Source organism: Nerophis ophidion, linkage group LG01 (assembly GCF_033978795.1).
Source record: "Nerophis ophidion isolate RoL-2023_Sa linkage group LG01, RoL_Noph_v1.0, whole genome shotgun sequence".
NCBI lineage: Eukaryota > Metazoa > Chordata > Actinopteri > Syngnathiformes > Syngnathidae > Nerophis > Nerophis ophidion.
Genome location: NC_084611.1, coordinates 67,564,741 through 67,591,811, shown reverse-complemented (window position 1 = coordinate 67,591,811; position 27,071 = coordinate 67,564,741). Strand labels below are relative to the sequence as shown.

At 38.8% G+C, this 27,071-nt stretch overlaps 1 protein-coding gene across 6 annotated transcripts in view; it reads left to right on the top strand.

The window, feature by feature from the left end:
• Positions 1–27,071, top strand: part of npnta (nephronectin a) — a 151,950-nt gene that overhangs the window by 75,755 nt on the left and 49,124 nt on the right. For all 6 annotated transcript variants that reach the window (XM_061909388.1, XM_061909379.1, XM_061909398.1 and 3 more), the window contains one exon: positions 19,801–19,920. In XM_061909388.1, the coding sequence (XP_061765372.1) occupies positions 19,801–19,920 (120 nt within the window). The remainder of the gene's footprint in view (positions 1–19,800; positions 19,921–27,071) is intronic.

The window sequence follows — 27,071 nt, the reverse complement described above, 5'->3', positions numbered from 1 at the left end:
GGGGAGAAGGGGGGGGTTGGTTCGTCCTTTTAGACTGAGCCTTGAGGAATGCCAGCATGAATGCAGAGCATGTCTTGAAACTTTCTTGAAGGCTATTATCCACCTGGACGCCACTATTTTGCCCGCTGGAACAATGCCTCAAGTCGTAAAGAGCCCATTGCTGAGGCGTGTAGGGAATGCAGCACGACATACTTCAAGCAGGCTTCTCTTCTCCTCATTTGCATCACGCCAGACTATTTCGCCACCCCAACCACCTTCTGTCTTTCACTTTTCTAGTCCTTTCTCCTTCCCGCCGTATTATCATATTCTCCTCAGAGGCTGCGTTTGGCATGTGAACCTCATACATTGGAATAATCCCTCATTCCTAGTAACTTGTCTTTGTTTTTCCAGCCCCACAAGCAGGTTGTAATTTTACCCCCAAAAATGGTCGTAATATTTGGAGAAAAATGCAATGGTATTATAAAAAAGCTGTAATTTTAGGAGAAAAAGGAGAAATTTAGAAGTACTATTACAACAACAACCAAAACATGATATCATATTTTTACACTATTAATATATATTATCACAAAATATTAATTCTGATACTTAAGTCACACTATTTTGAGAAAAATAAATAATGAAAATTTTCCGATAAAAGCAAGCCCAGCTTTTTGCAAGGCAAAGGTTATGATTCAACACAAATTGTATGGTATCTTTTTAAAAGAAAAATATTGTAGCAGTATGTCCTAATGAATAAATATAAACCATAAATTAGAATGCTTCCAGAATATGTTTGCAATTTTACAACAAAAACATGTCCAACTTTTACGAGACAAAAGTCCCGTCCAGCCGTCCATCAATTTCCTACAATTGATAAATACACAAAAATAAATTTGCAATTGTACATTTTTCTTTTATTACAATAAAAATATAGTATTCCAAAATAATTCTTACTGAGCTGTAATATGATAATATTAGCAATATTTATTATCATAAACTATTAATTATCATGCTAGAGTTACAATTTTTGAGTAAAAGAAACTATGTTAATTTTACGAGAAAAGCCAGCCCAGTTATTAGGGGAATTGTACGCAAATTGTACTGTACATTTTTAAAATACAAATATTGTAGCATTATGGACTAAGTCCGAATGAAAATGAAGTCATAAGCATAAGCCATAAATTGGAATGCTTCCAGAATATTTTTGCAATTTTACACAAAAAACAAGTCCAAATTTTACAAGACAAAAGTCATCCTTTATAAGTACACAAAAATAAAGTTGCAATTGTATATTTTTATTTTATTACCAGAAAAATATAATATTCCAAAATAAATCTTATTGAGCTATATTAGTGATATGTATTATCATAAAATGTTCATCATCATACTAAAATTACAATATTTTAAGAAAAACAAATGCTAATAATTTTATGACAAAAGTCAGCCTAGTTATTAGAATTGTACACAAATTGTACTGTATATTTCTTTTAAAGAAAGCTATGGCAGTATTATGATAATAAGTCCTAATATTCCAAAGATTAATTTAAAAGTATGATAATTTTGGAATGTTTCCAGAATATTTTTGTAATTTTACAACAACAACACGTCCAACCCCTTACAAGACAAAAGTCATGATTTATAATTACACAAAAATAAATTTGCAATTGTACACTTTTCTTTATTATTAGAAAAATATAATATTCCAAAATAAATCTTTTTGAGCTATAATATCATAACATTAGCAATATTTGTTATTATAAAATATAAATTATCATGCTAAAGTTACACTATTTTGATAAAAACAAAATTATAATAATTTTAAGACAAAAACCAGCCCTTTTATTAGGGGAATTGTACACAAACTACTGTGTATTTTTAAAAGAAAAATATTGTAGCATTATGAGAATAAGTCTGAATTAAGATGAAGTCATAAGTATAAGCCATACATTGGAATCCTTCCAGAAAATTTTTGCAATTTTACAACAAAAACAAGTCCAACTTTTACAAGACAAAAGTCCTAATTTATATTTACACAAAAATAAAGTTGCAATTGTATACTTTTTTTATTACAAGAAACATATTATATTACTAAGTAAATCTTATTGTGCTATAATATTAGTAATATGTATTATCATAAAATATTCATTATCATGCTAAAGTTACTATATTTTAAGAAAAATAAATTGTAATCATTTTACGACAAAAGTCAGCCCAGTTATTAGGGGAATTGTATGCAAATTGTACTGTATATTTGTAAAAATATTAATTCGGTAGTATTATGATAAGTCCTAATATTTCAAAGTTGAATTCTACAGTATGATACAGTTGGAATGTTTCCAGAATATTTTAGTAACTTTACAACGAAATGTCCCCAACTTTTACAAAAAAAAGTCATAATTTATAATTACACAAAAATACATTTGCAATTGTACGCTTTTCTTTTATTATGAAAAAATGTAATATTTAAAAATAAATCTTATTGAGCTATGATATCATAACATTAGCAATATTTATTATCATAAAATATCAATTATCATGCTAAAAAATAAATGTTCCAAAATTTTTATAGGATAAAAAATACTTTAATTTTACAACAAAAGCCAGCTCAGTAATTAGGGGAATTGTACGAAAACGGTACTGTATATTTTTAAAAGAAAAATATGGTAGTGTTATGATAATAAGTTCTAATATTTAAAAGATTATTTCAAAAGTATTAAGTTGGAATGCTTAGAGAATATTTTTTGCAATTTTGCAACAACAAAAAAATCGAACTTTTACAAGACAAAAGTGATAGTTAATGGGGGAATCAGTGAATGATTACACAAATATTAAGTTGCATTTGTATATTTTTCTAGTCATCACAATAATTTTGGAATATTTTGAGACTATTTTTACAAATCCACGACCAAAGCAAGTCTCAATTTTGCAAAACAAAACGTTTTTTTTTACCTATTGTAATTTTACAAATATACAGTAATATTATTACATAAATAATTGCGCGTTTGAATATATTTTTTAAAAATTTCACAACAAACGCAAGTCCAAATTTTCAAGGGAAAGTCCAATTTTACAATAACCATAGTTGTAAATAATTTTTTAATGGCCATAAGATACAATCTAAATATTTTGAGAGTAATTTTGTACTTTTATTAAAGGAAACAAAGTGTAGTCCTATTAGATAAGGTAGTAATTAAAATGAATTCAACTGTAATATAATGACAAAAAGGTTGTAACATCATACAATTTCCTAATATTACGAGGTTAAAGTCGTAATTATGATAAGAAATATTTTTGAGATTATATTGGCAATGTAACATTTAAGTCCAATATTTGCAAGACAAAAGTCCTAACTTTACAAAAATCAAGTTGTAATTTTACAAAAATTTAGTTGTAATTTTACTAAAATAAAGAAAAACAATTGTTATGATAATTAAGTTGAAATATCTTGAAAACTGTCCAAAAGATGATCTAACACTCTCCATAGAGCATTTCAATCAATCAATCAATCAATCAATCAATCAATGTTTACTTATATAGCCCTAAATCACTATTGTCTCAAAGGGCTGCACAAACCACTACGACATCTTCGGTAGGCCCACATAAGGGCAAGGAACACTCACACCCAGTGGGACGTCGGTGACAATGATGACTATGAGAACCTTGGAGAGGAGGAAAGCAATGGATGTCGAGCGGGTCTAACATGATACTGTGAAAGTTCAATCCATAATGGATCCAACACAGTCGCAAGAGTCCAGTCCAAAGCGGATCAGACACAGCAGCGAGAGTCCCGTTCACAGCGGAGCCAGCAGGAAAACATCCCAAGCGGAGGCGGATCAGCAGCGCAGAGATGTCCCCAGCCGATACACAGGCGAGCAGTACATGGCCACCGGATCGGACCCGACCCCCTCCACCAGGGAGAGTGGGACATTGGAGAAAAAGACAAAAAACGGCAGATCAACCGGTCTAAAAAGGGAGTCTATTTAAAGGCTAGAGTATACAAATGAGTTTTAAGGTGAGACTTAAATGCTTCTACTGAGGTGGCATCTCGAACTTTTACCGGGAGGGCATTCCAGAGTACTGGAGCCCGAAATGAAAACGCTCTATAGCCCGCAGACTTTTTTTGGGCTTTGGGAATCACTAATAAGACGGAGTCCTTTGAACGCAGATTTCTTGCCGGGACATATGGTACAATACAATCGGCAAGATAGGATGGAGCTAGACCGTGTAGTATTTTATACGTAAGTAGTAAAACCTTAAAGTCACATCTTAAGTGCACAGGAAGCCAGTGCAGGTGAGCCAGTACAGGCGTAATGTGATCAAACTTTCTTGTTCTTGTCAAAAGTCTAGCAGCCGCATTTTGTACCAACTGTAATCTTTTAATGCTAGACATGGGGAGACCCCATAATAATACGTTACAGTAATCGAGACGAGACGTAACAAACGCATGGATAATGATCTCAGCGTCTTTAGTGCATAGAATGGAGCGAATTTTAGCGATATTACGGAGATGAAAGAAGGCCGTTTTAGTAACACTTTTAATGTGTGACTCAAAGGAGAGAGTTGGGTCAAAGATAACACCCAGATTCTTTACCGAGTCACCTTGTTTAATTGTTTGGTTGTCAAATGTTAGAGTTGTATTATTAAATAGAGGTCTGTGTCTAGCAGGACCGATAATCAGTATTTCCGTTTTTTTTGGCGTTGAGTTGCAAAAAGTTAGCGGACATCCGTTGTTTAATTTCATTTAGACACGCCTCCAGCTGACTACAATCCGGCGTGTTGGTCAGCTTTAGGGGCATGTAGAGTTGGGTGTCATCAGCATAACAGTGAAAGCTAACACCGTATTTGCGTATGATGTCACCTAGCGGCAGCATGTAGATGCTGAAGAGTGCAGGGCCAAGGACCGAACCCTGGGGAACTCCACACGTTAACTTAACGTAGTCCGAGGTCACATTGTTATGGGAGACGCACTGCATCCTATCAGTAAGATAAGAGTTAAACCAAGACAGGGCTTAGTCTGACATACCAATTCGTGTTTTGATACGTTCTAATAAAATATTATGATCGACGGTATCGAAAGCAGCGCTAAGATCGAGGAGCAGCAACATAGATGACGCATCAGAATCCATCGTTAGCAATAGATCATTAGTCATTTTTGCGAGGTCTGTCTCCGTGGAGTGATTTGCCCTGAAACCGGATTGAAAGGTTTCACATAGATTGTTAGACGCTAAGTGTTCATTTAACTGCTCCGCAACAATTTTTTCGAGGATTTTTGAAATAAAGGGAAGGTGAGACACCGGTCGGTAGTTTACCATGAGGTCAGGATCGAGGTTAGGTCTTTTAAGAAGAGGAGGAATCACCGCTTTTTTGAATGCTAGGGGAACAGTGCCCGAGGAAAGTGATACGTTTATAATATTTAGCACTGATGGACCTACTAATACAAAGAGCTCCTTGATCAGTTTCCTAGGAAGTGGGTCAAGTAAACATGTTGTTTGTTTTATTCCATTTACACGTTGTAACAATTCCTCTAATGTTATTTCCTCAAAACGAGAGAAACTATTTTGGAAGGCAGTATCCGCCGTATATAGAATCGTGTCAGTGTTAATAGAACCCAGTTGTAGCTGGGACGCATTGTCTTTAATGTCCTTTCTAATGACTTCAATTTTCTTACTAAAGAACTGCATAAAGTCATCCACTGAGTGGGTGGAGCTACTGGAAGGAGTCCCTTGTTGGGTTAGCGATGCTACCGTACTAAACAAAAATTTAGGATCGTTTTTATTACGGTGGATGAGATTTGAGTAATATTTAGCTTTAGCTAAGGTAAGCATGCGTTAGAAATTATTAAACCATCACTCCATGCTTGATGGTGCACCTCAAGTTTAGTCGTGCGCCATTTGCGTTCCAGCTTTCTACATAATAATTTCTGAGCTCTAGTTTCTTCTGTAAACCACGGGGTACGCTTTTTTGGAGCCTTTTTTAACTTTAGCGGTGCTATGTTATCAATGGTTTGGCGCAGGGCGTCGTTAAAGTTGTTAGTGAGGTTATCAATAGAGCCCACATACTTTGGGAATGGTGCCATTACCGAGGGCAGTAGGTCAGCAAGAGTTGTCGTTGTGGCCGTATTAATGTTGCGGCTGCTATAGCAGTTATTATTATTATTAGTTTGCTGAACATGCGTCTAAACCTCGAATTTTATAAGGTAATGATTGGACAATACTTAAGTATACGGGAGTATCGTAACTTTGGAAATGGTGATACCCCTGACAAGCACTAGGTCTATCGTATTACCGTTGCGATGCGTGGGTTCATTTATTATTTGTGTGAGACCACAGCTATCAATTATAGTCTGGAGCGCTACGCACGGTGGGTCCTATGGGGTATTCATATGGATATTAAAGTCCCCCATTATGATTATATTATCGGCGTGTGTCACTAGATCAGCAACGAACTCTGAGAATTCATTGATAAAGTCCGAATAGGGCCCTGGGGGGCGGTAGATAACAGCCAGGTGTAGAGGCAGCGGTGTGACAGACCTCATAGTAAGCATATTTATTATTTATGTTAGGACTAAGGTTAAAGTTTTCGTTGTATATCAGTGCAACCCCCCCACCCCTTTTAAGAGGACGGGCAATATGCGCATGTGTAAAGTTAGGAGGACATGCCTCATTTAGCGCAAAAACGTCGTTTGGTTTAAACCAGGTTTCGCTGAGACCGATGACGTTAAGATTGTTGTGTCTGATGATATCATTAACTAACAACGTTTTGGGAGACAATGATCTTATGTTTAAAAAACCTATATTATAGGTAGTGGGCTGTTTTAGGGAATTTTTGATCAAATTATCCATAGTGCCAATATGAATAATGTTGTGTTTATTATGCCCAGTGCATTTAGTATAATTACGACCATATCTAGGAATTGATACGACGGGAATTTTCCGATTGTTTGTTTGTTGCTTCGATAAACTGCACACATCATAGTTAGCCACCTCAGTAGAACACATGTCTAATTCTGAAACACTCAAATTATTGTCTGTGATCACAACAAAGAAATAACATTTGATGACAGTCTTAATCAAAAAAAGAAAAGTGAGTTTTTTACGAGTGCACACAGGTGTTAGATGTGGTTTTAGTTGTTGTTGTTGTTGGATGAAGCCATAAACTGGCTCTCACTGACAAGGGCGGGCCAGCTTTAATGTGAGGCCAGAAAACAAAGCACAACGTCTGCAGGGAAAATCGCAGGTGTCTTCTATTGTTGTATGTGATTATTATTTGGGGAACTACGACCTGCTGTTGATGTTAATTGCTGCAGTAAAGGTTTGTTGAAAAGCGCTAATGAGGGAGCAACAAAATGGTGTGGTTTTGGCATTTACAGGAAAAATGTTTGCTGAATTAGATCATATTTTGTTAGTTTAACAGAGGTAAAACAAGGTAACCATTTGTTTTTTGTCACCAAAAATAGCCTTTTTAAGAAGTTTTTAAAAATTTAATTCTATTTGTAAAAAAATTAAAGTTGTCACTTTACGACAGTCAAATATTATGATGATACAGGTGTATTATTATATACTTAAAAAGAAAAGTATTATAATTTAACAAGAGTAATATTATACATATAACAATATATAATTATAATAATTTGTATTGTTGCGAAATACAGTAGTAACTCATCTTACAAGCTTAATTGGTTCTGTGACAGATCTCTTGACTCAAAAGACTTGTATCTCAAATCAACTTTACACTCACTTTTTTCCTTCCTTCCTTCCCATGGTTGGAAAAGAAATGCTAATGCGTAAGACCGGATGTTTTTGGCGGCTCTAACTGTGACATTTGCCATGCCAACTAATGTCGGGGATGCTTGTAAGTCAAATTTTTGCTTGCTACAAAGTATACCAATTGATCTGGGAAAAAAATCAGCCTTTATCTCAAAACACTCCAGTTGGGGTACTCTTAAGATGAGGTAGGTTGTTGAAATTTTGGAATAGAAAATTCAGAATTTGACAAAAATGTGAATCAAAAATGCTGCAAATTGCATAAACACATCATCATAATATTGCTATAAAACTGTCATTTTAGCAGAATAATATAGTTTTATGATAATAGAGATATACGATCCTGTTTTTTGTGTTGAACAGAAGTTATAATTTTGCTCGGGCAGCGTTTATATTTGGTCTGTTGGTAACAAGACCTGAGATCTCAACTTAAGCCAAATATGGCATTGATTTATTTGACTTACTTACTTATTTAACTAAGGGACGGCGTGGCGCAGTGGGAGAGTGGCTGTGCGCAACCCGAGGGTCCCTGGTTCAAATCCCACCTAGTACCAACCTCGTCACGTCCGTTGTGTCCTGAGCAAGACACTTCACCCTTGCTCCTGATGGGTGCTGGTTGGCGCCTTGCATGGCAGCTCCCTCCATCAGTGTGTGAATGTGTGTGTGAATGGGTAAATGTGGAAGCAGTGTCAAATGCGCTTTGAGTACCTTGAAGGTAGAAAAGCGCTATACAAGTACAACCCATTTATCATTTATTTATTTAACTTATATAATTGCTTATCTATAATTAGTCAATCTCTCTCTGCCCTAAACATTTTCCCTTGTGGAATCAATAAAGTTGGTCTAAATCAAATGTTCATAAAGGTACAACGTTTAGTTCTCATAGATTTAATATCGCACACATATACACACAAGCACTGTATTTATACACACTGTATAAGCTGCTGAGGTCTCCTGCAACCATGCGTTCCTCGTCTTTTATGTCACCTTCATCAGAGTTGCTTAACAACAGGGCCATTTGTTGGGCTGCAAGTGCCACCTTGTAGGCCCCAAAACATATTTGTTCCTCAGCTCTGTACCAGCGGTACTCGGTTGTAACACAGTTTTCCACCACTTGTGGCAGTAATGACATTAGGTAGAAGTCTGAAGCTAAAATCAGAGAAAAGTTTTTAAGCACAAATATATGACTAAAGTGGTGAAGCAGCATTTTCATTTACAAATTGATTTTATTGATAGTTTATTTAAGAAACAAATATATATTATGATTTTTCATCATTAATTTAGTTAGAATTTATCACATCAATCACAATTTATTGTTATATCCCTTAATAACAAAGGGTTTGACAAACCACAATACGGTAACATCTCCTGATCTCAACCCACATCCGGGCAAGAAAAAAACTCCAAAAGCCTGATCTGAGAAAAAGAAAAAACCTTGGGAAGATGCCGCATATGTGGGAACCACACTCTTAGGTGACCACGAGCAATGGATGCCGAGCGGGTACAATTATCGAGTTGTTACGTTTATAGATAATTTGAGAGTCCAGTCTATCGGGAAGACAGCAGAGGGTTGTGGGGGGAACTTCTTGCATCTAGACAAGTCAACCACGCAAGAACCAAGTGATGCAAAGAAGAGTGGTCCAACCTGGGTCACGACTTGGAACAGCTGGGGCCTCTTCCAGACTGTTACCTCTCCAGAAATTATGCTTTACCAGACAGGGGGGACAGAGCAGAAAAGAAAACCGGCAGGTAAGCTGGACTAAACATGATCTATCCAATAGCTAGCGTATATAATTTAGTTTTAAGGTGAGACGTAAATGCTTGTATTGAGTTAGCATCTCTAACTTTTTCCGGTTGGGCATTCCAGACTACTGGATCCCGAATAGCAAATGCTCTAGAACCTGCAGACTTTTTTGAGCTCTGGAAATTAATGATAAACCGCCGTTCTTGAAATGCAGAGAGGGGGACGGAACATACGCCACAATACAATCAGCAAGATAAAATTGTGCTAGAGCGTTTAGTATTTTCTACGTAAGTTAAAAAAAGAACTTGCACCTTAAGTGTACCAGGAGCCAGTGCAGGTGGGCCAGTATAGGTGTTATAAGTTTCTTGTCCTTGTCAAAAGTCTATCAGCCACATATTGTACCAATTGTAATTTTTTTACGCTAGATATTGAGAGACCAGAAAATAATATGTTATAGTATTGATGACGAGACGCAACCAACGCATGAATAATGATCTCCACATCATTGATGGACAGAAATGGGACTGCTTTTAGTGATATCAGGGAGATGAAAGAAGGTTGTTTTAGTAACGCTCTCAACGTGCAGCTGAGTCGAAAATAACTCAGAGATTTTTCAGAAAATTGCTTTGGACTATTGTTTTACTGTCGTAATTTAAAGTGGTATCCGTACGCAGGTGCCTGTGTAGTCAGCCTCCAACTGACTACAATCCGGCGTGTTGGTCAGCTTTAGGGTCATGTAGAGTTGGGTGTCATCATCATAACAATAAAAGCTGACACCGTATTTGCGTATGAAGTCAGTAAAGATGCTGAAAACTGCAAGGCCAAGAACCAAGCCATGTGGAACTCCACAAGTGACCTTAACATGCTTAGGCCTTACATCAGTGGTTCTTAACCTTGTTGGAGGTACCGAACCCCACCTGTTTCATATGTGCATCCACCAAACCCTTCCTTAGTGAAAAATGAAATGTTAGTTTTTTTCAAACTCAAGACAAAGTTATATGTTTTTTTTTTACTGGTGCATAAACATTACCTTGTTCAAAGAACAAATCAACACAGTGCATGAACTCAGAACAAATTAAACACCTGCAAATCAGATGGAAATTTAGAGGGAACATTCTTTTAGGGTATCCATAAAAACGCTGGTAGTGTCAGAGTTAGTTTGTGACGAACCCCAAGATGCAGAGAAAGAGGGAGGCATTTTGCAGGAAAATATGATTTAATTCAAATACTAAGACTAAAACAAACAAAGGGTTCAAACAAAAAGCGCGCACGTGGGTGGATAACAAGCAAAAGGCCTAGCGTGGAAGCTAACAGGTATCTAGCAGGAAACAGAAGTTGCACTTGTAAAATTAAAGAACAAACTGAAAGCAGGGAACAAAAACAGTAAGCTACAAACATCAAACGAATATAGCTTACCGCTACGCTGCAAAGACACGACAAGGTATGACACGACAGGAGCGATAATATATGACAAAAGCGACAAGAAGTGACATCGACAAATCAATAATCCAGCACTGACTGGAAGAACAAAGCAGGTAAAATAGGAGCGGGCTGATTGACCCCAGGTGTGGCCAGGTGCCAATCAGCCACAGCTGAGGAGAAAACAGCACACAGGGAGACAAACAGGAAGCTGAACCAAAACAAGAGTGCTGACAGGAACTAAGGACAGGAAATACTAAACATAGAGGAAAAAACTAAAACACAGACAAACTGTCAGTGGCAAACCTGACAGATAGGAGGAAGTTTTTATTTAAACGATGAGTCAGGTGTGTCTTGACCTCAGCAGTGGAGGCTCCGCCGAACCCCTGAGGCCGATTCACCGAACCCCTAGGGTTCGATCGAACCCAGGTTAAGAACCACTGCCTTACATACACTGTGCAGCCCTTCAGTGAGATAGGAGTTTAACCAGAAAAAAATCTAAGTCTGACATTCTGATACGTGACTTAGTGTGATCTAATGGAATGTTAGGATCAATCGTATCAAAGGCAGTGCTGAAATAAGTTGCAGCAACACAGACGACGCATCAGCATCCAAAGATATCCATTTATGGGATAATTATGGATAACTAGTAGGGACGGCGTGGCGCAGTTGGGAGAGTGGCTGTGCCAGCAACCTGAGGGTTTCTGGTTCAATCCCCACCTTCTACCATCCTAGTCACGACCGTTGTGTCCTTGAGCAAGACACTTCACCCTTGCTACTGATGGGTCCTGGTTAGCGCCTTGCATGGCAGCTCTCGCCATCAGTGTGTGAACGTGTGTGTGAATGGGAGAATGTGGAGATAGTGTCAAAGCGCTTTAAGTTCCTTAAAAAAAAGGTAGAAAAGCGCTATACAAGTACAACCCATTTTATTTATTTTAGCACAGCATAATTGTTTGTAAATATGTTCTTCATATTTTTTTTAGGAGTCCCTTTGTTTGCAGTATAAGTATTGAAAATGTGATGTGGAAACGCATTGCATTGTGGGTCTTGCTGGCCTCTGAAATGTTTATTTACGTGGGTGAAAACAGGATTTTGTTTAAGTTGGTTTATTTTATTGTTAATGAGTTCAAAATATTCCGCGAATGTGCGACATCATTATCTGCCAAAATCGTGGTCATGATCGCTTTAGGGGAAAAAAAGGATTTGGTGAGATTTTTCTCATTTCCAGCATGAAACCAGAGCCAAAAGTAGTCGTCTTGTAAAGCTAATAAAGAGACGACGAATAGACGATCAAACATGACTTTTAACGCCATCACTTGGTACATGTTGGTGTGTTAACAGAATTTTAGGACTGGCATGTTTGAACTAAAGCGTGTTTATTCAGTTACACATGTAGCATTTAGGGCTGTTATCGTTAGCCAATCTAGCGCCGGCCGACAAACAACGTACATTATTTAGGAAAAAGGCATGTGGTCTGTTTACTTTTAGTCTTGGGTAAGCACAAAAGTGAATATTTCTTATTTTCGGATCAGTGGCACTGTGATCAAAGTATTTAAAATTAACAATGGGCTTGTTTTTTCTGGGAAACCTGCCAATGAAACGAGGCCGGAGGATCTCACGCATCCCCAACACATGGGAGGTGAAAGCTGTATTTATGCACAATTTGAACAAAGGACAATGTGCCTTAACAGACTTTGCATTCTAAATTCTTCACCAGTATTAAAACTGACTTTGTAAACAAAATATAGACAAGTTTGGTGGCACTTTTACTTGATTCAAATCTATTGTCCATCGGATGTGCTCATAGCTTATCTGAGTCAATTCCACCATTTAGAATAATTTTTTCAAGGTAGAGAGGCTTTGGAATAAGGCACAGTTTGTCTCGGTACGGCCCCCTGTTTTTTTTATTTGTACGATCCATTTTAACCCAGTTATTTGCTCACTGTCACATTGTGAACAAAGCCTTTGTCCAACAAGTATGGCTATCCAGCCCCACAGTGCAGTGCAAAAACACATGGCCTTCCGAGCCTTATATTTGTATTTATGTATTAGTATTTATTTTTGTAATCAGCCTGACCTAAGCTTCAATAGTAATCTTTGTAATTAACACATGGTTTCCTATAATTTGACAATTTTTATCCTATTAATCTGTCACGTTGGGGTCGCATTTTACTGCGTGGTCGTTCTCCCAGTATGCAGACGGAAAACTCCGGATAAAGCGTGCAGGTAGGATATGATTTAATGTCCATAAATTATTCAATGAAATACGAACATACAGGAAACAAACAAAAATGATGCGTGCCGATCGCATGGGGAGCTAAGGCGAGAGTTAGCTCAGGAATTTTGAAAAGGAAACAGGAATAAACCAACGTAACTGTTGCACACAGCAAACAAGGAAGCCAGAATGAGTGTGGCGAGAAACGGGAATAAGTAACTCTCTGATTAGTGCCCGGCAGCAGGTGAGCATCCCAGACACTAATCAGAGGCAGGTGAAACGAGTCTGCACCCATGGTAACCAAAACACACAAACTCAAGGGTGCTGAAAACAGAACGAATGGAGTCAAAACGAAACAAAACATGATCCGGGCAACGGATCATGACACAAACTGTAAGTAGATGAGATATAATACGATTAAAATCAGGAGTACGATAGCTAATTCAGTGTTAATTTTTGAGTGGGCCCCAGGCCCCGCTTTAGTGGACAAGTAGTGCCCAAGGGGAAAAAGGTTAAGACACCCTTTGTCTATGTTATGGAGTGCAGTATTGGCTAAAAATAAAGCCTTATGTGTTTGAAGTGTGGACAGTGAATGCATTTCACAGCTGAGCAACACATTCATACCTAATTCCGCCTGTAGTCACCTATTATGCAGAGAGGCTTTTGTTGACCCCAAGCTGCTATTGATAGAATAAAAAAAAGCAAGTGTTTGTTCCATTGTTTGTTTAAATTTAGGTAAACCTACATTAAATTTAGTAGTTATCCATTCATTTTCTACGGATTGTCCCTTTGGGCGTCATGGGGGTGGCTGGAGTCTATCCCTACACCCTGAACAAGTCCCCACATCATCGCAGAAATGTATAAGGTATGCAGAAGTTAAATACAACAAAGCACCATGCATAAGTTGCTGTCATTGCTAAGCTGTCTTATTACATTAAATTGACCTTTTTGTGGCTATGGAATTAATTTGTAAATATGATGTGGTATCCTAGATCATTGATTCTCAACCTTTTTTCAGTAATGTGTCCCCTGTGAACATTTTTTTAATTCAAGTACCCCTTAATCAGAGCAAAGCATTTTTGGTTGAAAAAAAAGAGATAAAGAATTAAAATACAGCACTATGTCATCCGTTTCTGATTTATTAAATTGTATAACAGGGCAAAAAATTGCTCATTTGTAGTGGTCTTTCTTGAACTATTTGGAAAAAAAGATATAAAAAGAACTAAAAACTTGTCAAAAATAAACAATTGATTCAAGTATAAATAAAGATTTCTAAGTAATTATCAACTTAAAGTGCCCTCTTTGGGGATTGTAATAGAGATCCATCTGGATTCATGAACTTAATTCTAAACATTTCTTCACAAAAAATAAATCTTTAACATCAATATTTATGGAACATGTCCACGAAAAATCTAGCTGTCAACACTGAATATTGCATTGTTGTATTTTTTTTCACAATTTATGAAATTATATTCATATTGTTGAAGTAATATTCAATAAATATATTTCTAAAGGATTTTTGAATTGTTGCTATTTTTAGAATATTTAAAAAAAATCTTGCGTACCCCTTGGCATACCTTCAAGTACCCCCAGGGGTATGCGTACCCCCATTTGACAACCACTGTCCTAAATAAATAGGAGGTTTTAAATAGCACGAAGACCAATTTTTTCTCTTAGTAGATCTCATACTCAAGTCATACTTTAGTGATTCCAGCCAAGTGAAATATCCCGTCTACACTCTTCAACTTTAAGCTCCTCTTACACGCTCCATAGAACCCACTGAACAAACCCTTAATTGGCTTTCTCCATATAAAAAAACTGCTGAAACAAAGCCAAAAGCAGTCTGAAAGGTTCTTCAGTTACACTATAAGGCTTTAGAATAATGAAAAATGTGTTTTAAGAGGCTCTTAGCTGCCTGATATGTCAGGTAACTTAAGTTATGTTTCACAAAGGAAGGCTTCAATGTGCTTTTTGGGGGGCAATTAATGTAGATAATACTCTTTTAGTCCTAAACTTTATGAGCAGATTAGTAATAGAGTTCTACACATTTTCTCATTTGCTAAAGTAGGTGCTACTAGGTACTACCTCGCCTACCTGGTCATCCCAGGTTTTAAGCTGAGATACACCGCTCGAGATGACCAAGAAATTCACACACCTTAGCTCTGGATGCTGCAGTCTTATACTCCACGCCAATTTACTTGAACATAAATTAGCCCTGATTAGTATTGTAGATTCTCCCCGTGAATGCGTGGGTTCCCTCCGGGTACTCCGGCTTCCTCCCACCTCCAAAGACATGCACCTGGGGATAGGTTGATTGGCAACACTAATTTAGTTGGCCCTGCGATGAGGTGGCGACTTGTCCAGGGTGTACCCCGCCTTCCGCCCGATTGTAGCTGAGATAGGCGCCAGCGCCCCCCGCGACCCCAAAAGGGAACAAGCGGTAGAAAATGGATGAATGGATAGTATTGTAGAATGACATATTTTTGTGTCCTAGGGATGCAACAATATGAACATTACCTATCACGGGTGGATCGTGAGGTCGACAGGCCGATCGGTGCGGCGTCTTCAGTAATGCAGAGGCTGTATCGATCTGTTGTGGTGAAGAAGGAGCTTAGCCGGAAGGCAAAGCTCTCAATTTACCGGCCGATCTAAGTTCCCATCCTCACCTATGGTCATGAGCTTTGGGGGAATGACCCAAAGGACACGATCACGGGTACAAGCGGCCGAAAAGAGTTTCCTCCGCCGGGTGGCGGGGCTCTCCCTTAGAGATAGGGTGAGAAGCTCTGCCATCCGGGAGGAACTCAAAGTAAAGCCGCTGCTCCTGCACATCGAGAGGAGCCAGATGAGGTGGTTCGGGCATCTGGTCAGGATGCCACCCGAACACCTCCCTAGGGAGGTGTTTCGGGCACGTCCGACCGGTAGGAGGCCACGGGGAAGACCCAGGACAGGTTAGGAAGACTATGTCTCCTGGCTGGCCTGGGAACGCCTCGGGATCCCCCGGGAGGAACTAGACCAGTGGTTTTTAACCTGGGTTCGATCAAACCCTAGGGGTTCGGTGAGTCAGCCTCAGGGGTTCGGCAGAGCAAGACGCACCCAACTCATTGTGTAAATAAAAACTTCTCCCTGTCGGCGTATTATGGATACCCCCTGAAAATGTTCCCTCTAATTTTCCATATTTGTGAGCCAAATAACAAGTTCAATGTTTTATTATTATAATCAAATGACAGCAGTCATTTCCATGATATTATTTTGTGATATAAGTGTTTTGGCCCACTTAAAATGACTATAACATATTTTTTTTCATGAGCTGTGTACAAGTATTATATATCTGGGTGGGGGGGGGTGGGGGGGGGTCCTGCTTTGGAAATAATGTTTCCACTAAAACAGTCACATGTTGCACAATGAGATGTAAACATGGGGTCATGTGTCTATTCCTGTAACTTTCAGTTTCTAAAATATACATTTATTAGTATTTGTTTAATATAATAATATCATTTTATGATTACGGTTCCTGGTTTGATCCCCAGCTTCTGCCATCCTTGGGCAAGACACCTCACTTTTACTCCTAATGGCTGGTGGTTTGGGCATTGAATGTGAATGTGGAAATAGTGTCAAAGCGCTTTGAGTACCTTGAAGGTAGAAAAGCGCTAAAAAAGTATAACCCAATTTTCATTATTAAATGATCCCACACGGAAATCTTTAAACCAAGTTATATTTGTGTTTTAATTTTTAATGAAGCAAGTAAATAAACAGACATTATATATTTTTATTGACAGAAAAAACATTAAATATTGTTCTGGCTTTCGAAAAGCCATATTATTGTCTTTTAAGTGTTTAATCTTAATTTACATACTTTTTATTAGAGAAAGGCGGTGTGATGTTTTGTATTCATGCTAACCAGTACAAGCTTTCTTCTCCAGGAGATGAGCAGTATCACTTGTCCTTGAGTTTATTGAAGTGTTGTTATCAATCACAGTTTTACTTTAATTTTGATTTTAAAACTGCAATACTAACTGTTGGAACTCTTATCACGGTTTATCTTTAATAACGGCAATCGTTACATCTAAGAGTGCCAACAGTTTCTTGAAAAACAGAATTGTCTCAATTTTAGAGACAAAAGTATAAATCCCTTATCTATCTAAAAAGGGACACACTTCTTCCCTTTTTACTATTAGATTTAAAATTAGTCAGTGCCTCAGCTTGGAGGCAGCTAACTATGTAGTTAGCTAGCTTAAGTTATATATATCCAGCTTCTGGTGTATGAACTCAAAATGTAACTTTTTAAGGTTGTAACATATAGTCCCGATAAAATCAATGAGCAATAACAAATATTTGCTAATGTGTAAGTATAAAAACATTATTGGAAATAAAACTAAAGAGGAAAACATAGAAAAACAGCTGGGTCCAGCTTTGCCAACATGGTGTCCCTTAATTATTTTTCTCAAAGTTGGCAGCTGTAGTTACATTCCTAATGGGCACCAATCAGTGTTAAATTTGTTGACTAATAATTTTCGCCTTCGTTATCGTCAGCTACCCATATTCTCCTGACAAAAATAAGACGATAACTCATCAAAGAAATCCACATTAACTAAGACAATGACCAAATTAGCTGACAGTTTCATCAAAGAATACAATCAAAACAAAAATGTTGACAGGAACGAAATCCAATCATATTTAATTTTGTAGATGGGTTGGTCAAGTTCAGAATATTTCCAATCACAACTCTTTAACAGCTTACATATGAAAGAGGGGTCAGGAGTTAGTTACGAAAGAGTGCCCATCAGCTTTTCCTTGTGAGATAAGGAAGTTTGATATATTACCACCAAAAGAAAAAAACTGTATGGACTTAACATGTGCCAATTTGTAATATGTGTACACCAGGGAGAAAGTGAAGAGGACATTTCATTTTTGACACAATATGATGCCATCATCGGGCGAGTCATCATGACATCGACACAACTATATTTAATGGTAAATTTAAAGGCATGACAATTTTTAATGTGGTCCAACGCGCTTACGTCACTCATGCAGCAAAAAGAAGAAGGGGATGCAATGTTTCCTATTCATTTATTTATTTGAGGCGGACATTAATTAACAAATGACTGTCTAAAACTAAAATACTTTAATAAAGATTATGACGAAAACTAAATTAAAAACTGCTGTCAAATTTAAGACCGGGGCCAACTTATCAAGTCCTGGTCCACCTTGGTTGTCCTATTAAAAGTGTCGGTTTAAGTTAAAGTACCAATGATTGTCACACTCACACTAGGTGCGGTGAAATTTGTCCTCTGCAATTGACCCATCCCCTTGATCACCCACTGGGAAGTGAGGGGAGCAGTGGGCAGCAGCGGTGCCGCGCCCGGGAATCATTTATGGTGATTTAACCCCCAATTCCAACCCTTGATGCTGAGTGCCAAGCAGGGAGGCAATGGGTACCTTTTTTTTTACAGTCTTTGGTATGACTCGGCCGGGGTTTGAACTCCCAACCTACCGATCTCAGGGTGGACACTCTACCCACTAGGCCACTGAGTAGACATTCATGGTCGACTTTCGTCGACATACAAAGTTGGAGTCAAAGAGGTAATCTCTATTAAATTTATGTTGACATGTTGTAGTATTATTTACCTGGTCTGAGTATTTAAATGTTTATTTTTATACATTTTAATGAAGAAAGAAAATTATGCACAAGGCAAATTATAACCAGCTACCCAAGAATGTACAACAATTATTCTCAACAAAAGCGGAGAAATATAACCTTAGAGAAAAAATTTATTTGAGACATTTGTTTTCACGTACAACACTTAAAACATTTAGCATATCAGTATGTGGATTTAAATCATGGAATGAATTAACCAAAAAAATCAAACAATGTACTAATCTGTTACAGTTTCAGAGGTTTTTCTGTTTGTGTCACAAGAGCCTGCATTATACCAAGTGGAATGCATGAAGATTATTAGTCACACCTGTGCTTTTTTACACCGGTAGATGTCAACATATCTGGAATAGACGCCGTTGGGGCTGTCAAGCAAACTGTCACATTTGCTCAGTTATATCATTAGGAGGAAAATGAACTTGTGTTGGACTCATTTCTCACCTGGTTGTCAGGCAAAGCAAGGGAAAAAAGCTGTAATGACTGCCCCGTTCCTTTCAGGACTCTATGTAAAATGATTCCACAGAGGCACACATCTCCAGGGCTCTTGAACGAAGATTTACGTGGTTATTAGCTACACCTGTGCTCCAGTCAGTCAAAAAGGCCCCCGTGTGAAAAAAGGTGTCATAACTCACAGGCATTTTTAGATGCTTGTGTTTTTTTTTTCCCAACACAAAAAGACTACACCTCGTCTCTCTGAGAGGCTCCTTGATGGCATCCCAGTGCACTTGTGATAACTCAAAGGGATTAATAACATCTTCCATCACACGCAGCTTACTTTCAGCTCCTCACTTAAAGTCTTCCTGTTAAAGTATCACAGTGAGAAGTCGCAAGCTTGTCAGAACACGGTGCTCCTGTTTCCCTGAAGACCCTCCCCCCTATTTCCCCCCAAACACATAAACACCAGACAGCTTTACCTGAATGCATCACACCTGATGGACCTCTTCACCTTTGCCCTCTGACTAATTTATGCCCCTCCCCTGCTGTCCCCCGTCCTGTCCTACCTGACGCTGTCTCCTTCTGTCTGCAGACCTGAACGAGTGCGGACTCAAGCCTCGGCCCTGTAAACACAGGTGCATGAACACCTACGGCAGCTACAAGTGCTACTGCCTCAACGGCTACATGCTGATGCCTGACGGGTCCTGTGGAAGTGAGTAGGTTGCTCGTAAAACGTCTTTGATGCATTTTTTTTTCTTGTCTGAAAAGGTGCCACATACCCCTCGCCTGGGGTTTCACAACCGTTTTCATAGATTGTTGCAATCAAAAACACATTTTCTCTAGTCTAAGGCTACGTCTACACTAAGCCGGATAACCCCTTTAAATAAATAAATACTTAGCCTAAGCTCCGTTTCAGCCACACTAAACCATCGTTTAAAGGCCTACTGAAATGAGATTTTCTTATTTAAACGGGGATAGCAGGTCCATTCTATGTGTCATACTTGATCATTTCGCGATATTGCCATATTTTTGCTGAAAGGATTTAGTTGAGAAAATCCACTATAAAGTTCGCCACTTTCGGTACTTCCTGAAAAAGCCTCGCCTTTACCGGAAGTGGTAGACGATGACGTCGCAAGTGTGGGGGCTCCTCACATATTCACATTGATTTTAATTGGAGCCTCCAACAAAAACAGTTATTCGGACCGAGAAGACGACAATTTCCCCATTAATTTGAGCGAGGATGAAAGATTTGTGTTTGAGGATATTGTTAGCAATGGACTAGGAAAAAAAACAAAAAAAAACGCGATAGCATTGGGACATCCGATGTTTTTAAACACATTTTCTAGGATAATTCTGGGAAAATCCCTTATCTTTCTATTGTGTTGCTAGTGTTTTAGTTAGTTTAATATTACCTGATAGTCGGAGGGGTTTGTCCACGGGTGTGTTGACGCGCAGTGTCTCAGGGGTGTCGACGGCAGCTGTACGGACGACACAAGCTCAGCTGATATCCGGTAAGGGGCGACTTTTTAACCGCAATTTTCTCACCGAAACCTGCTGGTTAACATTCGGTTGGGATTCATGTCTGCTTGACCGCGCACTGATCCATAGTAAGGTTTCAGCTTTAGGATATTTAAACAAGGAATCACCGTGTGTTTGTGTGGCTAAAGGCTAAAGCTTCCCAACGCCATCTTTCTACTTTGACTTCACCAATATTAATTGAACAAATTGCAAAAGATTCAGCAACACAGATGTCCAAAATACTGTGTAATTATGCCGTTAAAGCAGACGACTTTTACCTGTGTGTGTGTGTGCGTAGCGCTCATACTTCCTAAAAACCCGTGAAGTCCTGCGTACACGTCATCATTACACGACGTTTCCAAGACGAAACTCCCGAGAAATTTAAAATTGTAATTTAGTCAACTAAAAAAGCCGTATTGGCATGTGTTGCAATGTTAATATTTCATCAATGATGTATAAACTATCAGACTGCATGGTGGGTAATAGTGGGTTTTAGTAGGCCTTTAAGGTCCCCCTCCTCAGACAGTTTTTTACACAGGTAAGTGTGGCGTGTATTTCTTGAATCTGCTTCACTTAGCTTTGTATGGACTCATTATTAGAGGAAGTGACGACAGAAAGACCGTACTTTCGTGGCCAATAAAGATTTGATGAATTTAGGATAGGATAGGATAAGATGGGTCTTTATTGTCATTGCACAAGTGCAACAAAACTTTGTTTTCAGCACAAACCTGTTCAAAATTAGACAAACAGTATACAGGGTTACAGAACAAGAACGCTGATGGGTCGCCATAAGGCGCCTCGTAAAAGATGGGAAAAAGGTAAACGCTGGGGAAGGATGAGTAAAAAATACAATCTAGACTGGCTCCCAAGGGGGCCCAGTCTGGAGTAGGAAAAAACCTCCATAGCAAAGCACATATACATGTTACAACATAAATCTCGAGATATCTAGCAACAGAGGGAAGGTAGTTCAAGGTCATGGTGGTAGGCCGCAGCTCTTCAGGCGCTGACCATCCATTCATCACACCTACGGGATTTGCGTCGAGGGTGTTTGGTGGTGGGGTGGGGTGGCGTATATATTTTTTTGGTGTGTGTGTGTGTGTGTGTGTGTGTGTGTGTGTGTGTGTGTGTGTGTGTGTGTGTGTGTGCGTGTGTGTGTGTGTGTATGTGTGTAAGCCCGCAGTGTGTCTCTGTTCCGCGGCCTTGATGTATTATCCAGTTGCTAGTCTAAAGTCAACAACAACAGGTGTGCGTCCATGAGAGACGAAAAGGGAGTTTGTGTCTTCGCTGCGCTGTTCTTCGGGAGAGTCTCGAAGCCAGGGAAACAATCCAAGTTAGAATGATTTGTATGCGAGTGAAAATAAAATTTGCTCTTCGCTCTAAATTGTCTATGTCAAAAACTGTGAGGTAGACAGCCCGATGTAATCCACAGTTCTTCCCGCATCCTCCAATCATTTGTGACAAACCAGAGCAACGCTTACTCCAATCAGCAGATGTCCTGTTGTCATAATTAGGAATAGGTGGATATCTTCACGTCCTCGACAGAAAAGGGTCGCCAGGCACGCGGCACTCCTTCTTCTCCCAAGAGTCCGTCGTGTGTCCAGCAACAACCGCTTCGTCACGACAGCAGGTTCCCCCAAACCCAAGATCTTTTCAATTTTGTTGAGGCCAGTTAAATAGTTCCAATGTTTAGATTTGGAGAGCAGTGCAAAAAGAGGCAACAAGAAAGTTAAGACAAAACAAAGAAGCAAGCAGGAGATATAAGGGAGAGGAAAGGGGAGCGTCCACCCTCGATGAGTGCCAGAGAGAAAGGCATTTATGATGGCTCAGGTGTGATTCACTACAATAGGGCCCCAAAATATTGGTATCGGGACAACCATGGTATGTAGAACCTGCTCAGTGGCCTAGTGGTTAGAGTGTCCGCCCTGAGATCGGTAGGTTGTGAGTTCAAACCACGGCCAAGTCATACCAAAGACGATAAAAAATGGGACCCATTACCTCCCTGCTTAGCACTCAGCATCAAGGGTTGGAATTGGGGGTTAAATCACCAAAAATTATTCCCAGACGCGGCCACCACTGCTGCTCACTGCTTCCCTCACCTCCCAGGGTGATGGTTGAAATGCAGAGGATAATCTCACCACACCTAGTATGTGTGTGACAATCATTGGTACTTTAACTTTAGTGCCCAAACACGGAAGTGTTGACACACGGCACATAGCGCCCCCTCTGAGGTCATGCAGAAATGCTGTTGTGACATTTAGTGGACACATAGAACAGCAGTTTATTTCATTAAAAAAAATCACAGCTCATTTTTATACTTGGCAAACTCATCTCGCGGGCCAGATAAAACCGTACATTCGACACACCTAGCAAAAGTTAGCCTAGAGTGGAGTCTACGGTCACTGGTTAATGTTCCACTGATACCTTACAATGTTCCCTAGAGTTTTGATTCCAAAGGAGTTCACTAAATTAATATTCATGTCCCGCAGCCATGAAAGAGAAACCATGAAGACCAAGCATACTGTATTAAGAAACAGGGATGACTACCGGATTCAGCCCAACCCCTTATAGGTTGATTAATGTGGTGTGTCCCATTACATTCCCATTACATTCTATCCAAACCTGAGAACCTTGAGAGAAAATGAACTTCTTATAGTCTGCCCTGCGGCATTTCCCACCATAGGCGTAGGTGCCTGAGCATGTCTCCAATAAATTCTGCTCCCCATCTCATAAACATTCTCTCCTCATGTTTTTTTCCACATGAGAGTACTGTATTTTCCAGGATATCACTTAGTTATCTTTTTGTGTGTCAACTAAAATGATATGAATTGCTGGCCACTCAAGGCTATGTCCTGTGTTGCGGCATGTAAAGGACAGCATTACAATCTTCTCTTGCCCCTGAGCTCTGATCAATAGATCACTGCAGCGTTTAATCTGATTGTTCCGCCGTCGCCAGACTGTGGGACACCCAACAATTGCTGAAGTGTCTCTGGCAGAACGGGCCGTAGCTTTTCAATTTCCTTTTCAGGGCCACAGGATATCGAGAGGGACATGAGAAAAATCAAGTTTTCTGTTTGATGATTTTTGAGGAGGTTTAAATGACATGCACAAGAGGGAACAACAACAAGAATGTAGTAGGGTTGTACGGTATACCGGTATTAGTATTGTACCACAATATTAATTAATCATATTCGGTACTATACCGCCTCTGAAAAGTACCGCTCCCGCGACCGCATTGATGCCACGTCATGACATTGCTGGTTTACAAGCAGAGCAGCATGTTCTGCAGCGCACAATCACAGAGTACTTACAAGCAGACAGTGTGTAGACAAAAAAGGGAAAACGTACATATTTTGCTTAAAATCCTTCCATTTTCACCCGCTTATTCCCTTTGGGGTCGCGGGGGGCGCTGGTGCCTATTGCAGTTACAATCGGGCGGAAGGCGGCGTACACCCTTGACAAGTCGCAACCTCATCGCAGGCTTTAAAACTGATGATAAAGTTGAAGTTATACCATTGGAACACCCTCAGGAAGAGGTGCTTTAAGACATGGTTAGCTTGTTACCGGCTAACGTCCATCCGCCATTGGCGGTGTTTTAGCTACTTCTAAATCACTAATCCTCGCCTTCATGGCGACAAATAAAGTAAGTTTCTTACAAGTATTATCCCTGCAGGACAAAGAATAGCTAAACATGCTTCACTGCACAGAAAAACAGCCCTAAAGCATGATGTTTCCACCCCCATGCTTCACAGTAGGTATGGTGTTCTTGGGATGCAACTCAGTATTCTTCTTCCTCCAAACACGACGAGTTGAATTTATACCAAAAAGTTATATTTTGGTTTCATCTGACCACATGACATTCTCCCAATCCTCTGCTGTATCATCCATGTATCCATTTTGGTATAAACTCAACTCGTTGTGTTTGGAGGAAGAAGAATACTGAGTTGCATCCCAAGAACACCATACCTACTGTGAAGCATTGGGGTGGAAACATTGTGCTTTGGGGCTGTTTTTCTGCTAAGGGGACAGGACGATTGATCCGTGTTAAGGAAAGAATGAATAGAGCTATGTATCGTGAGATTTTGAGCCAAAACCTCCTTCCATCAGTGAGAGCTTTGAATGGTTGACCGAATACTTATTTCCCACCATAATTTACAAATGAATTCTTTAAAATTCCTACAATGTGAATTCCTGGATTTTTTTTCACATTCTGTCAGTTGAAGTGTACCTATGATGAAAATTACAGACCTCTGTCATCATTTTAAGTGGGAGAACTTGCACAATCGGTGGCTGACTAAATACTTTTTTGCCCCACTGTATGTGCACTTGTCTTACACAAGGATTGTGAATGATAAACATCTCTTTCCAATTATTGCGTATTTCCTTTAAGACTGATCTGATAACCTGGTCAGAGTGCAGAAGTGTTATTACTGTGATGTCAATCTCTGAAAATAGCCGAAGGTGTTTGGAGTGCCATCCATCCATTTTGTACTGCTTTTCCCTTTTGGGATGGCGGGGGGAGCTGAAGTCTATCTCAGCTGCATTCGGGTGGAAGGCGGCGTACACCCTGGACAAGTCGCCATCTCAACGCAGGGCCAACACAGATAGACAGACAACATTCACACTCACATTCACACACTAGGGCCAATTTAGTATTGCCAATCAACCTATCCCCAGGTGCATGTCTTTGGAGGTGGGAGGAAACCGGAGTACCCGGAGGGAACCCACGCAGTCACAGGGAGAGCATGCAAACTCCACACAGAAAGATTCTGAGTCTGAGATAGAACTCAGGACCTTTGTATTGTGAGGCACATGCATTAAACCCTGTTCCACCATGACAATTGGATATGGTTTAATCGATACAATGAAACACAATTAAAAGCATATAAATTCAACTTGTTTTTCCACTTGACTGGTATTTTAACATGTTAACAAAAAATACTTTTTACACACATACACACACACACACACACACACACACACACACACACACACGCACACACACACCCACACACACACACACACACACACACACATATTATATATATATATACATATATGTGTGTGTGTGTGTGTATATATATATGTGTGTGTGTGTGTGTGTGTATATATATATATATATATATAAATATATATATATATATATACATCTAAATAATTAATTATGATTAATCACATTTTGTTCATAGTTAACTCAAATTAAAATATTTATATTTACTTATAAAATATTTCATTGTGCTTAATTGCAAATAAATATATTTTTTGATCATTGTGTACCCTGGACGGATAATTTTCAAGTTTTTAATACTATGATTAAACAATGACTTCGTTTTAATGACATGTTTTTAACCATAATGCTTTTTTTTTTTATAAACATTTCAACACAAAATGGACATATACACGCTTTTAATGAGTGTGGTGTGTTGGTTTCTTGCCAATATTTAGAGTTTTGATTCCTGCTGTCGGAGCACTTGCATTTTCAGGTGAAGATACATCATATTTAGATCCCAGTTTGACACCTCAATAACACAAAATGTGGATTGTTACGATCATGCGTTGATTTTCAAAGATGTTTGGTCATGTAATCTGTGATATATTTACTTGAATAAATGCTTCAGATATTCTGTACATTACATATTGCACAAGTGAATTCCGTTTGTTTTGCTTCATGAGGTTGTCTCTTAACCTATTTATTAATAAATTGTTATTTAGCCTGCTAAACATTCTGTAAATGAGGATCAATTAGTTTGTAATAAAAAATATACACTTTATTTCAATCTGCCACAAAATGTCCCCCTCTAGAGGATATTGCTCAACTAATGTAATAACGTATGTATTACAAAACATATATGTGGTTCAAAACATGAGTGTAATAAAATACATTTTTAATTTTGATACTGTAGTCATGTAGTAGATGTGACGCAGAGTGGTAATAGTGGAAGCCGGAATTGTGTGATTGGTTTGAAAAGAGGTGTCTTGACATGTTCTGACGATTTTAAAAGAAAACTTCCTCCCTGCCTGCTTCTGTCTTTCTTTTTTTTTTGGAGGTTTTTTTCCGTCTTACTAAAGCAGTTAGTATAACAATTCACATTTTATGCTCATAAATGTAACCTTTGCCAAATATATCTGGAACAAATAAATCATGATGAGGTGGAGACTTGTCCAGGGTGTACACTGCCTTCCGCCCGAGTGCAGCTGGCCCCAGCAACTCCCGCGACCTGGAAAATGACAAGCGGTAGAAAATGGATGAATGGATATAACCAATCAACGGTTGGGTAACTGACAGCTGTCATTTTGATATATGATGGGTGGAAAATACGGATGTAGTTTGTAGCATTAATAATCAAC